Raw genomic sequence first — 14,995 nt, 5'->3', positions numbered from 1 at the left:
AGCCTTCTCTTCACAGGGGAGAGCTACTCTTCCACATGGCTGGCACTTCCCACTCTCTACAGATTCCCTTCCTGCACTTGCCCTACTCCCTGCATCATTGCCCCTTGCATCTTCACCACCATCCATGAGGCTGGAGCAATAAATCTGTTTAAATAAACAATCTCTACTGTTATCTACCCAGTCGACAGCCCATAGGTAGGTCCTGGTGGGGGTAGGGTCTACTATTGTTATTTTATGAAATGGTCAGGTTGTCACACTGCCTTCTAAGTATGTTTATAAGCAAAAGTTTAGGCTTTCGACTTCAGTCAGAGATTTTTTTTTTTCTTTTAAACAGACAATGGACATTCAATCAGCCAAGGTGATGAGACTAAATGACCGTGAGATCTTAGTTCTAAATGGGATCTCTGCATCACTGTCTCCAAAGGTCAGGGAACATTTTAGAAGTGGAAGGAGGCGAGAGCTGGAGCATGAGATGGATGCTATCTTCCCAGCATGACATGGCTGTTGCTCTCATGAGCTCACAGTAGCTGCAACTACCTGTAGAGGACCCTCCAGTCCAAAGTCCAGCAAGGACTGGGGTTGGGGTGGGAAGACAATCCGAGAAGCTACCGGAAACAGATGGTTCTTTGGACGTGGGAGAGTCATTTTCTTCTTGGTTGTGGTCACTGTAGGTTTCGCCTAACAACCATACATACAGAAGACTCAGAAGTACAAAGAAAATAAAAAGACAGCATGATATCTGGAGGGGGATTCCAGAAGGAACTGGAGGGGAGGGAGGATACAATCAAAGCACACATGTGAGTAATTCTCAAAGAACAAAAATATAAGAAACAAGTGAACATTTCAATGACGTGTAAGAGGAGTTATACCCTATGGAAAATGTGCTTATGCACCTAACACAAATATTTAAGGATGTTATATTAATACCACAGTAGTAAATATCTCACAATGCCAGTTTAATCATAGATTACTGTCACATTAAAAAAACTATAAAATGCAAAATGAATAGTAATTGTCACCTTGATGGACATTCTTACATGTAGACTGGTAACTGATTTTGCAAATTGAAAAAGCAAGCTGCCTTATAGGTTAATAAGTCACTTTGCTGCTTTGGTAGAAAATAGGTCTCAAATAGGTCTCAAAATAGGTCATCTTTTCTCAAAGAAAAGATGTTCCTCTGACCCCAAAAATAGACCTGTTAGGATATATCTTAGGTAATAGTTCAAATACTGTTTGCAGATGTAATTGGAGGTTCCTGTCAAAATTACTTCAAACTAAAGACATTGGAACAAACTACCTGCCTTTTGAACTCTAGTGCTTGTTCCATTTTGCAGAGAAAACAAACAAACCACACAAATTTCAAGCTAATCATTAAGTCTTCTTAGCATATTATCAAATTGTCTAGCTCACCAAGAACCTATGTGATATTCCAGTTGCTGGGCTCTTCAGTCACCTAGAATTTCAATTGTCAAAATTAGTTTGTCGTTTAGCCTTAAAACTGACATTCTGAAAGGGCCCGAACATACATCCCAGCCCTTCTTCTTCAAGTATTTCCCCTGAAGTCACTATCTGAATCTTCTACAGCAAATGTAGAAACATCTGGCAGGCCAAGTCTGATTTGGTTCTGCCCGTGAGCCTGTGACATCACCACACCTAACCTAATCTTTTTTTTTTCTGGTTTTATTTTTTTTTTTTTGATATTTGATTTATTTACATTTCTAATGTTTTCCCCTTTTCAGGTCTCCCCTTCAGAAACCCCCTATTCTATTCTATTCCCTCTCCCCCTGCCTCTATGAGGGTGCTCCTTCACCCACTCCCTCAATCCCCCACTCAGTCCCGTCTTCCAGCCTTGGAATTCCCCTATACTGTGGCATCAAACACCCTCAGGCCCAAGGGTCTCTTCTCCCACTAATGTCCAACAAGGCCATCTTCTGCCACATATTTGGCCAGCGCCATGGGTCCCTCCATGTATATTCTTTGGTCGGTGGTCCAGTCCCCGGGAGCTCCGGAGGTCTGGCCAGTTGACACTGTTGTTCTCCCCATGGGGCTGCAAACCCCCTTAGCTCCTTCAGTTCCTTCTCCAACTCCTCCATCAGGGACCCCACACTCAGTCCAATGGTTGGCTGGGAGCATCTGCCTTTGTATTTGTCAGGCACTGGCAGAGTCTCACATAACCTGAGTCTTTTGAAGCCTTCTACAAGAGCAGCTTTTCTTTTATCCAGAGTTCCCTGTTTAGCAAATTCAAGCCTGAATAGAAGAGATGGCTGCCACTTTTTTACTCACCTGGGATTTTCCATCTCCAGCATGCCTTCCTATTAATGCCTTACTACAACGATGGTTCTCCAGTGATCACAACTGAAAAGAAATGACTTTCCCACGCCCAAATAACCACTAAAGCAGTCAGTATTCTATGATGCTCTAAGTCTCACATTCTTGAGAAAGGCAAAGAATTTGATTTAAATTCTGGACAGTCCAGAGCAGAGCTGACCAGCTGGGCGCTAGCAGGAGCACTGGTTGCTTTCTTCTGAGTACAGATGTAGTGCCAGCTGTTCCAAGCTCTTGCTGCCCTCACTTCCCGCATGGAAGAAGGTACCTGGAAGTGTGAACTGAAGCACGACTCTTGTGCCTTATGCTTATTACCACAGCATCAGAAAATAATGAACACAGATAGAAAGCCTGAGGACAGCCTACGCTATGAAGAAAGTTACAGGCCAGCTCCAGCTAACTGAGAAACTGTCTCAAAAAGCTAAGCATAAAAACAAAACCGGCTCAGCGGTTAAGAGCACTGGCTGTTCTTCCAGAAGTCCCAGGTTCAAATCCCAGCACTTACAAGGCCACTCACACTTGTTTTGGGGGCTGGAGAGATGGCTCAGCGGTTAAGAGCTCCTCCATAGGTCATAACCACCTGTAATGGGATCCAATGTCTTCTTCTGGTGTGTCTGAAGACAGCTACAGTATACTCATATAAATAATAAATAAATAAGTCTTTTAAAAGAAAAAGAAAAAAGAAAGTTAAAAAGAACATTGACATTCAAGTCTTTGTGCAGATATATTTTCAAGAGGAAATAGCAAAATGTAAGACAGTACTAGGATGTTAAGTTTTAAAAATCACAAAACCTAATTTTTAAAACTAAGTTGAACAGGTTGTTTGGGGCCTAGGAGGAAGGACAGGTACTGAGCATAAAGGCCCAGCTCCGAAGACAGACAGTGGCTGTAGGCAGGCTGACATCAGGTCTGGCTTACTGCACAAAACATTAGGCAGTAGGGAAGCAGTCTTGGTAGAGCCACGCCCAAGCAAGCCTTACTCAGCAGTTTGCCTGTACAGAACTTCCTATTAGTGCAAAACCAGTTCCTGAGTCCTGTTTGATCGACGCATCTATCCATATGTTGAGTTTGTAAAGATCAGTAAATGCTCAGTAGGCTATGGCCAGGAAAAACAAGGCATATGAGACTCAGAGGCTAAAATGCTTTACTGTTTCATATACATAATCCTCTTTTCATCTTTATACACTATAACACAAATATATACAGTGATTTTTGGCTGACCCAGAAGTCATTATGTAGCTGAGGGTGGCTTCAAAAATGTGTCACTCTTCACACTTCAGCCTCCAGAGTTTTGGAATTAGAGATGAGCGACTACTCTGTCTGCAGCAGCTTTAAACAAACCCTCTGGTCTAGATTTAAGCAGTGGCATCCAAGGACACAAAGCTCGGGCACAACGTAACTTCTGGACACCCTCTCTTTCTTGTTCTTCCTTTGATGTCCTTACTACACAGCAGTGGCTTCTCCCGTGTTTTCTTACTGAGCCAGGCATCACGATAGGTCAAATCCCCTTTCATTTTCTCCAGTACTATCAAAATTAAAAACAAACAAAAAATAATTTAGTTTTCTGTTTATGAAGAAAGATTTAACAACGATCAATAAAAGATTTGCTAAACCTCCCAAGAGGATCGGGACTGTGTGACTCTTTATGGGGTTCCTGAGGCTTGCTGAGGAATCACTTATATGAGAAAATGCTCGGGGGAAGAGTTGCTGGCTCACTGTAAGCCCAAGCCCAAGATGGCAAATTGTTATGTAGGAGAGAAAAACAGAGCTCCACCCAGCACGGGAAGGCAAGTCATCCTGAATCACACTGCAAACAGTATACTTAGCTCTCCGTGCCCCGCTCTGCCAACAACAGACTAGCTGCTATGTCTTCCAGAATGGAAGTGCTGATTTCTGCATTGGTCTGAAAACCAAAGCAAAAGCAATTGTGAAAGAACAAAACCAGCAAATAGCTGAGTCCAAGACGGGTGCATCCGTATCACCAACACCCTTCATGCCTATCTACTCCATCTCGTGGGAAATGACAGCGAGAAATCTTATTGCCAAGAGTTACAGTGTGCAGACACCTACTGCCGCGATTCCGATTGAATTTAATCTGATATAAGCTAAAGTATCAACTTAAGTAAGAATATGGTGAAATGTTTATTTTATGCTAATGAAAGAAGTAATTTACATTTTCAGAAGCAATTTAAGTATTTTCATTAATGGATCCATCAAAGAAATGAATTCTCTAAAGAATGGTCCTTGATATACATAAAATCACAAGGCAAGAATCAGGTTATGGTCAGTGGGTAATACTGGCAGATGTTTTAGACCCAACAGGGAGGTCCTGATACTCTTGAAATCAACTCTTTTATTTCCTTTTTTACTTATTCAGTTTACATCCTGCTCACTGCCCCCTTCCAGGTCACCCCCTTTCTTCTCTGAGCCAGTGGGGAGCCCTCCTGGTTATCCCCATTCCCTGGCACTTCATGTCTCTTTGAGGCTAGATGCTTCCTTTTCCACTGGGCCAGACAAGGCGGCCCAGAAGAAGAACATATCCCTAAAGTCCTCACGAGCAGGAGATGTACTCCGAGCACAGCACGGGAGTCAGGGAGACTCTGAAGAGAGGGACTGTCATGAAGCCTACAGTGTTCTTCCAGAAAGCTTTCACGTGATAAATACTGAAAATGCTGGTAAAGGTAAACTGTAAAGGACCCACACTGACATGCTAGCAGTCTGAAGATCCTGGAAGCATTCCAGAAGTAAAATCCCCACGCGTGTTTCTGTATGTTTTTATGTGTGTGTGAGAAAAATCCTGGGACTGAACAGATGGTCTCAAATGCTATCATAAACACTTCAAAAGTGTCTGCCTATGGGGGAAAAATTTGAGAATACTAAGCATGAGAGTTGGATCCAAACATTCAGTTCCCAACACCTGAAGAACTATTTTAAAGAGGGCCAAAGCAAGCCCAGACCTAAGTAAGACTCAGGGAACACTGTAGAAGAAGGAACAGAGTCAGGGAGTATGCTGCGAGATTGTGTCTTCTAGTAATATCAGAAGTCACACCCAAAATGTCTTACCAGTCTGACTCCAAACATGACCTGAACAAGATGACCTGAATAAGGTAAAGCCAACAAACACGTGAAAAAAGCCAACGAGGCCTTAGCCCACACCAAGAACTATAGTCAACTGAGGAACACTGGACTCAGGAGAGGTGGGCATCCCCAAGGAAGAATATACTAACTGATTGTCACACAGTCAGCTTTGAAAACACACATATAATTAATACTAAATAGACTGAATAGGTGCATAAAATAACAGTGGAAAAAAAAAGAGGACAGGAATTTCTAGGATCATGTGGACGGAAGTGTTAAAAACCTTTCTTACACAGTTAAGTGGAATATGTATGAAAGAAAAATAATATTGAGGGAGTTTTAGCAGGCATCTATCAGGTTGGGGACTGCCACCACAGAAACAATGCAATTGGAAGACCTCAATGCCTCCGCCATGTACCAAGTGACTGGCAGCCGAGCTTTAGAGCTGACTGCAGTCCAGAGAAGAGCACGGGCCAGAGACAGTCAGGATAGGCTGTGCCCATCAGGATAGGCTGTGCCCATCAGGTGAAGCCAAGGTGGTCAGCATTTATACTATTTATTTCTGATTAACTATTCTGGGCAACTCATGTGTATATTACATTTTTTTGTGATTTTTTTTTTTGAGCAATTTAAAAAAATTTTAATTTAAATTCTTTATTTCTTGAGATAGGGTCTTTATGTAGCACTGGCTGTCCTGGTGGCTTTGAATTCACAAATATCCACCTGCTCTGCCTCCCAAGTCCTGAGATTAAAAGAAGGCAAATCAAAAAGATCCACCTGCTCCTGCCTCCTAAGTATTGAGATTGAAGGCATGCAAATTCATGCCAGATACTTTAGTTTTACTTCTGAAGAGCAGAAAGTTAGGATGGAAAAGATGAGAATTTTTTTTTTATTTATAAGTAAATAATAAAAATAACAAACACCTACTCATAACAAACTCTACTCAGGTCTAATAGAATAACACTCAATTGAGTATATAGCCATGAAAAAACTTTAGTGACAGTTATGGACCCAGACCTTGTTACCTATTGGCCTCAATTTACCAGATGGGAATGTATGTCACAGGCAACACAAGGTAATACAGAGTCCACATCACTGTTGGCACATATAGATGTCCGATAGGTGGCTGCTGGGTCCATCATTACTGTTTCTCAGCCATATGAGTACTGCTGAGTGCACTGGGAATACACGTGGGACACGGGCTGACATACCACTGTTTCTGCCACACAACAATAAATCTTAGTCATTTAAGCCACTGCTTAGGGAATCATCTGGCTCTTCAGAAAATATCTAAATGTACAAAAAAGTGGCTCTTAGTGAAGACTTTCTTTGGAAAAAGAACTCAGTATTTTATTTTGTCTAGGAGAAATTGTATACTCCTATTCTTCCATCTTAATGATGAAATGAGAACCACATAATGAGAACTCTCAACAGCATTTCCTGCTTGTCTTTTAGAGTCATTTGCATCTAGGAAAGAAAATAGGCTGATGCCTCCGGTTTCAAACAGATTGGTTATTGTACGCAATGAGGCTGCTTCTTTACAGAGGAGATAGAGAGAACTACATACAAGGAGTCAGGGCACCGGGCACCCTGAAGGATGATAGTGATTGGCTGAGAATGTGGCCAGTTAACAACTGTCAGTTATATGGCTTCAAACTCCATGGTAAGTGTGATTAATACAACCAGTAGAATCGGGTTTTACTCATCAATATATATATATTTCCCAAAAGGGAATATTATGCTAAGTCACACAATTAAAAACAAAATATAAACATCAGAGAAATCTCTACTACTTAGCACAAGAGGAACGGCCAGGATTCAACAGACCAGTTCCCTCTGTTCCCATTCACAGCCTCGGCTGGAGTAAAGTCCAGCAGGTAATTTTAGAATAAATTCACAAAGAGGTTTTGTGGAAATGTTTATTACTTAGGATATTTAACGGTGTGTTCAAAAATTAGTGTACATTTTGTTTTCTACTTATTTATTTATAGAAAGGGCATGAATGGTAACACATGTCTAGGTGAGTAACAGACCTTACCTGAGCTGATTTTCTCTCCTGGACAGACATTAGCTGGCGTTTGGCCCTTTCGCCTAAGCTGGCTTCACCAGAGAAGTTGTTTAAGACCAAATGCCACCCAAAAGTACCCTAAGCCTTTGGGACGTACCTGGGCAAACTTATGGATCTGCTCCACCACGGCAGCGAACAGTGCGTGGACACTCTCGTCGATAAGACTCTGCATGTAGTGCACAGCCTCCTCATCTGACAGGTCCAAACGGAACTTATCCTGAACCTGGACAGAACCAGAGACAACATCAAGCTCTTTCATGAAACAAGTCAGGAATGTGCTCTGAAGAGACATCATTAAGATGCCAAGAGTTATGCCCATAAGGAGCTCTGAATGCTCTCTCTCAATCAGACACCAACTCCTTTTAAAACTAGAAATGCTATAACTTTAGCTCAGAGTTGCATTTTCTGCTTGAACATTCTAGCTCAAGACCTACTATGTAACAGAAATAGACACGGCAAGGTGGGAGCATATTACATTATCACCCTGACCTGCATGCACCTTTATGGTCCTAGTGCACAGCAAGTACATCAACCACTGGTAAAATAACTGAGCTTCTAAAAAAGCCTTTCCCACAGCAGCCCCTTGGACCTTGGCAAGGGATTATTTCAATGGGTCTACAATGCCAAAGATGGGCTTGTGAGTTTTTTAATTCATACTTTAAAGCATTGTTCATTTTCAATAGCATTCAGTATTAGAAGAATAAAGTATATGCATGCATGAGTTTACCTGTGTTTTTCTTAAAACATAAAAGTCAGTGACTGGAGAATTATTTTGGCTAAAACCTATGTCAGCAGTCTATAAAGTCTTATTTGACTTTATTAAGGCGCTGCAAAAGACAATGTCTATCTTCAGAAGCCAAGGATGGTGGGGTTTGCCACAGGAACTCTTAACTGGTAAAGGGGTGTGTGTTTCTAGACAGTCTTAGGCCCTGCACATAATCTCTGCACTTTACTGCCCTGTTATAAATAACTCACATATACTCCTTCAACATAGAATGGGAGAAATTAAGACTTCCAAGTGGACAAGACTACTCAATTTTGTATTTCCTTTTATTTTGTCAGCACAGCATAGTCATCAAAATTTCCCTCCACTGCCTGCTTAGCTGCCACCCACTCCTGTAAACTGCCCCCCCCCCCAGGCAGTACCCTAATCCTCTTCTACAACCCTGTGTCTTTCTGGTCCTTTGGTTTGAGAATTGGTGCCTCACTGAGTTCATTAGGAAAGATTTAACTACCCACAGACACAGCACATTGAAACACGGAGGCATGTCACGTGATTTGATTCTCCAGCCCAAGAGAGAAAGGCGAGAGTAAAATACATGCAAAACTCAGGGACAATCTGGCACTTTGGAGGGCTGATGTGGGTCTCCTCGAGTTTGAGTCTTTGCTCTTCACAGTTTTCTGTGGCAGGATATCTGACAACATTAGAACTATTTCAACAACATTAAGAATAATTAGAAAGCAAATGGATCAAAATAAAACTCTAGCCTACCTTATCAAACTTGTGTACTTAATTAAAGTACTTACATGAAGAAAGAAAACATATATTTGGCATAAAATGCTTTTTATCAAATATGAAACATTTTCTTTAAAGAGGTTTATACGCATTCAGTCAGTCAGCATTGCTCTCCCTGGCTGTGGTAGGCCACCTGTCATTGTCCTCTGGCTTTGCAAGAGTCAGCTAACTCGTCAAGCTGTAGCCTGCAGCCTTTCTTCTTGTCTATGTAACTCCATAAACTGCCACAACACACACCTTGCTGTTATGGCTGTGGAGTTGACACTTTCGGGCCACACTTCCAGCTCTGGTTTTCACTTTGTCCTTGGTCTTCCTTTCTAGTTTTCCTGCTGGACTCACATGCGCAGTCCTGCACTCCTCGGGTGTCTCTTCCTTAAGCGTGTGCACATGTGCAGCAGCAACTGCAGAGACAACACTGCTTCTGTGTTCTCCAGCTTTGTGTCACATTTGCCTATCCACTAACATACTTATTAACATACAGTCTAGATGGTATGGAGAGAGACAGTAAATTGTGTTGTACTGATCTGAAGGTTCATCCTAGTGAGCAGGCAGTTAACCTGGTCAAGGTTACACTGAACCCTAAGGACTGCTGAACACTTGGCTTAGTTTAAAGCATATTTACCTACTTATACCTACTCAAACAATCTGGAAATTGCCTAGAAGCAAAAAATTGTAAACTGAAATTTTATCCACTGCTACACAACAAGTCTGCTTATGTTTGATGCTAGAAACTCAGTTCTGTGTACTTGTACCTTGTCTTGTAAGTGCCACTGGCATTCTTGGTCACTGTTGTGAAATAGGGTACTCTAACGGTCAGTCCAGGGGTTATATCAGAACAGGGAAAAGACATCTGTACATTCAGAGTGCTTCTTCATTTTGGAACTGCTGGCATTGCTTGGTTCCTGAAAATCTACTTGTGACCTGAACCACAGCAGATCCATTCAACCACTTACTTGCAAGAAACAAGCAACCTCTCTGAAACAGTCACTTAGCCTGCAACAACACTTCTGCAGTGGATAATTATGCTTTGAGGAGTCGATGTAACCATCACCAGATGCTCAAACGCTCTAAAAGCATAAGTGAACCAAAATAAGTTCGGTTGTGTGCCACACTGACATTCTAGTCAACAATGGGCCACACATCTAACAGTGTCTCCAGTAACTGTACCAATGGAGAGTCCTACGCCCTCCCCCCCCCTGTCAATGGTCAGAAGCAGGCAAAGCACAGGAGATAATTAAGCATGGGGCCCCCATTTGCTCTGGAGTTATGCAGTCACCCTTCACTGTAATAAGGCCAATGGCTTAGTGTCTTTGCCTTCATGGGATATGCACACATCCCTCTCCCAGTGACGCATGCACCTAGCAACCTCAAAAGCATTCCTCTACCACTAACCTGCACCAGGCCACACAAGCAATCTGCTTAAGAAGCTCTGAGCAATGATAGAATTTCCCCTGTTCCTACTAACAAGAAAACTTTGCCTTTTATTTATGGAGAACAATTTATTAAATGTGAATCTAATAAAATAAAGTCTATAGATTAGCTAAAAGCTTTTATACCATACCAGAATTAGCCTAAGTTTGCCATATTCAATCATACACACACACATACACACACACACACACACACACACAAAATTTGGAGGAAATTTCCAATAAACCACTGAAACACATTTTCATATTAAGAAGCATGGTGGTTTTGTTTAAACTAAGTATTTTTTACGTTTTCAATTTCACACAAGCTAATATAGAAAGACCTTTGTTTAAAATACCAATGTTCAGGATTTCTCACACACAGCAGCATTCAATTAAAAGCAATTTAGACTTTCCTTGCTAAATTCTTATTCAGAAAGGTGGGTTAAGTAACACAATTGACTCATCCAGATGAAAGGACATGCTTTTAACTTATTTTCTTGCTGAGCTCATTTATTTGTGCTATCTACAACCCAGAACGCCTTAGTGTAATAGAAAAGGATTTAAAAAGTATCTTGAAAAAAAAAAAGAAAAGGAAAACCAAATCCCCACCTAATCATGGCTACAGGAGAGCCAGTGCTTGGAACTGCTTACAAAGACACAAGCTGCTATAGAAGCCATCGAAAGCCTTTCAAACTGCAAAAGAACCTGTGCTGCCGAGCCGACAGGCTGATCCGACAGGAGCCATGGGCAACCTCATAGGAACCAGGGGTAATTTAATTTTAAAGGTCATCTCAAATACAGTCATCTATTTATGGCTTCTTGTAATACATATAATTTCTTTGTTTTAAAGTTTAGGAGGAAATCAATTTAAAGAAAGAATGTCTCCATTAAATCCTCCAATAGAAATCAGTACCTTAAATTCTGTAATAGGCTCAGCATCAGAATTTAGAGGTTTCTCTTTAATTACTGCAATAAAGGGAGCAGGGACGACAAGGCTGTTAAGCATGCTTATATGCGAATCCATTAATATCTTCACTTTGGTGTCCTCTCCCTCCAACTAAAGACATGTTGAAAAGATACGTTTGAAAAGCTAGGAACAAACATTTCAAACTCCTAGAAGATAAGGTCATCTTTTTCAACCTATCATCCCCAGTCACAGAGCTAAGTCCTGTTAGGGAGTACAAGTTTTGTCTAAGTGATGTAAGTGTCTGTAATAAGAAGTTCTATTTCAGTGCTGCAGGCTTATGAAATGTCTCCTCCCAATTTCCTCACCAAGATTGTGTATCTTTCTCACAGCTAACATCACCACCATCATTGCCGGCTCAGTGTGCTGCCCTACCCTCTTCTCTCACCTGAAGCTTCCACCATCATCTGGTAAGCTGGAACTTTATGCACTGTATCCTGTCTGTTGTCGGATTCTGTGATTACAAGGTAGGTTCCCTGGCACAGGGAAAGGGATGCTACTAATCTCTATCAGGCAGACACCAGGACTACCTCACCAACAAACCAGCACCGCTCACAGTATGCAGAGTGGGGAAGGGAATGAGGAGAGCGCTGGAGCAGCCTGGTGCAGGCGAGCCATGCTCACTTCAGAAAAGTAGATCTACAGACATCAGGTCCTTAACACACGCCAAACAGACAGTGAATACACGTGTTTTATGTACTTTTAGTTTTTAATTTACTTACTCTTTTTCCTTTTTAAGATATTGTTTTGCTATGTGACCCACATGGCATAGATTTTGCTATGTAACACATGTTGGCTAGGAACTCAAATCCCTCTGCCTCAGCTTTCTAGCTTGTATGTGTGTTCATTTGCTTGTTTACGTATTTTAGCACACTCCCACATTTGTGTGTGTATGTATGTGTGTATGGGCATGCAGCTGTGAAAAACCAGACAATAACTTCTGAAAATCAACTTTGCCTTCTACTATTTAGGTATCGGGGATCAAATTCAGGACAGTCTTGATGGCAAATAACTTTACCTATTCAACTTTCTTGCTATTCCGAAAGTGTTTATTTTCCTATGATTTCAGTATTTCACACATACATTTTAATATTTATAAATAAACATATTATGCTTATGTAATCAACTAATAGGATCTATTTATTCATTGCTGGAATTTAATTCACTAAGCTTTGGTTATATTAATAAAAAATACTTAACTTTATCAAAATACATTTTTTTAATTTATTAAACTATCTGACAGTCTTTCTTCGAAGTAATTGGCTTGAAGAATGATGACAGCTTTGAGCGAGCTTTTCCTCCAACTGAGCTTTCTTTGACAGACTGACCCATGGCTACTCAGTAATTCTGTTTACAGCTGACGATGGGATGCTAACTCCTGGCTTGCAGGTAGAGGAAGCTTTCCAATACAAGCTTCAGGGTGGTAACCTTTGTGCAGGGCCCACAGTAACAGAAAGGTGTGCACATGTATCTATCACATGCAATATCCGTATTAATAGAAAGGTGCACACATGTATCTATAATATGCAATGTTCATACTATCAGGAATGTAGATGTTTATCCATAACATGTAATGCTTATATTAACAGAAAGGCATACATGTTTATCCAGAACAAGAATGTTTCAGTAACATTAGCACCCTCCTTCAGAACATGATGACCCAATGGGACAGGAGGACCTATACGTATTTCACCTCCAGTCTGCTGTAGACACAGAGCACCCTAAGGAAACTGATCAAACCTAGTTTCTGTCCCGTTTCTATTCTTATCCCCCGTTTGTGGTAGGCTTTCTGAATTGAGGGTTTTATGATTTACTTTAGATGAAGATCAGTGAATTCTTGAAGGTCCACACCAGAGACCTTCCTATTGCGGCTGCTTCATTAAAGGTCAAGGCCCATATTTAGGGGCTGAGTCTTGTTAACTCCATTTCAGATTTCAGAGCCATCGTGTGCTCAGGCATATCAATCTGAATAACAAACTGTTAAGAGCAAGGAATCATTTCCCAGGGAATTATAAAAGTTGTTACTTCCTATTCAAAGCTAAACACAGAAAATGGTAGGACCTCTCAGGCAATCTGACCCTCACTACTGTGAACAAACATCCTCTTACACACTCTGTGATCCCATAGCTAGTACACTATTTAATCAGTAATGCAAGGAAACAGTAGTGGCCACCATTACCTCAGCAAAAATCTACATCTTTTCAAAGAAGCAATTCACCTAATATGCAAAAAATTTTAGTCAACTACCACATAAATTTCAAGTGTTGTAACTGAGTATTTCACATTTGGATAAAAGATCAGAAAACAAAGACATCTGTTATAAAATATAGTTTTGAAAAAATATGGCAAAATGCCTTTTAAAGTTCTATTAAACTGAAACAAAGTGGTAGGAATTACCAGTCTAGAAAATATCTAACAGATTTGCTTTTTTGGCTCATTTTTCATAAAGGGAATTGCTTCATGCTTTAAAACAGCACTGTGAGGATATCTGGTAAGGAAGCCGCGTGACTTCTTGAAATAGGTGGTGGCACAAGAGAGGATGCAGTGAGAACTAGAACTGGCCAAGGACACCACTGTCTATGAAACCACTGTCTAATCCCTGACTGACAAACCCTGCCTGCCACCTCACAGATGACTTCTGAACGTCCACACTCAGGGAAGAGTGACCACGATGGAGAGCATATAAACAAGCTTTAAAGACACTCCTGAAGAGATACTTGATAGAGCAGAGTCAAACGGAAGTCTGAGTCACTTGAAGCCTGGTGCAGGCATCCTTCACTGCTCAATAATTTTCATCAATCAGTTATATTTCCTGATGGGTGGCCTTTATCAGTAAAGTGAAAATAAAAGGACAAAAACCAGGACAAACTCAGGTTATCTCCCCTGAAACAAAACAAAATTCCAAATTCTGAAGAAAAACAGAAAGGCCAACGCGTCATCCATATGAATAAAACAGAAACTCTTTAAGAGTTTATTTCATTAAGTGACTAAATAAAGTACCTCCATTCAAGCTCCTCTTAGCCTGCAACCTAAGGAAAGAACTGATCTCCTTCTGGTTCAGTTAGAGTGAACTTAATTCTCCACAGCCCACTCCATTAGACATAGGATCTGTTGATGTCAGTCCCCGCTTTCAAATCCCGAGCACCTCTATCTTAGAGAATGTCTTTCAGAGATTTTAGTCTTTTCTAAGTTAATATGCTGCACAGTCTTTCTCTGAAGTCGAATACTGACATGATCCATCATCTTTTTGCCTTTGGATACATAAAGCACTCTTCTATCAGCTCTCATCAGAAGCTACTACCAGAAACCAGATTAAAGGAAAGGCTTCAAATCCACGGCCTGGTCCAAGTCTAGTTATGACAGATAGATGGTCGACTGCTGTTGCTCACATGTGGCGGATTCTACCTGTCATCTCTATAGGTTGTTTACAAAGAAAACTAAAAGCAGGACTCTACAGTGACCCGGTAAAGTCCAAATCAGAGGGACTCATGGGACTATAGAGGGGATGGCTTCATCTACATATGGCGGCCTCAGCATGTTCCACCTGCATCCACCAAGTCAGGCACCTTGTTGGCAATGGTAGAGGGAGAGCTACGCACATGGGTACAGAGATGAGTCCCGACAGGACTGAC

General features: G+C 41.2%; 1 protein-coding gene across 1 annotated transcript in view; it reads right to left on the bottom strand.

Moving 5' to 3' along the window:
• Positions 1 to 3,444: 3,444 nt before the first annotated feature.
• The window catches only part of Pik3c3 (phosphatidylinositol 3-kinase catalytic subunit type 3), a 76,694-nt gene continuing 65,143 nt past the window's right edge, over positions 3,445 to 14,995 (bottom strand). Inside the window, exons 24-25 of the mRNA XM_021214144.2 lie at positions 7,569 to 7,694; positions 3,445 to 3,850 (exon numbers count right to left, since the gene is read on the bottom strand). Coding sequence (XP_021069803.1) covers positions 3,836 to 3,850; positions 7,569 to 7,694 — 141 coding nt within the window. The 3' untranslated portion in view covers positions 3,445 to 3,835. The remainder of the gene's footprint in view (positions 3,851 to 7,568; positions 7,695 to 14,995) is intronic.

Source organism: Mus pahari, chromosome 15 (genome assembly GCF_900095145.1).
Source record: "Mus pahari chromosome 15, PAHARI_EIJ_v1.1, whole genome shotgun sequence".
In the NCBI taxonomy this organism is placed as follows: domain Eukaryota; kingdom Metazoa; phylum Chordata; class Mammalia; order Rodentia; family Muridae; genus Mus; species Mus pahari.
Note: the sequence above shows the minus strand (reverse complement) of the source record. Positions and strands in the feature narration are given on the sequence as shown.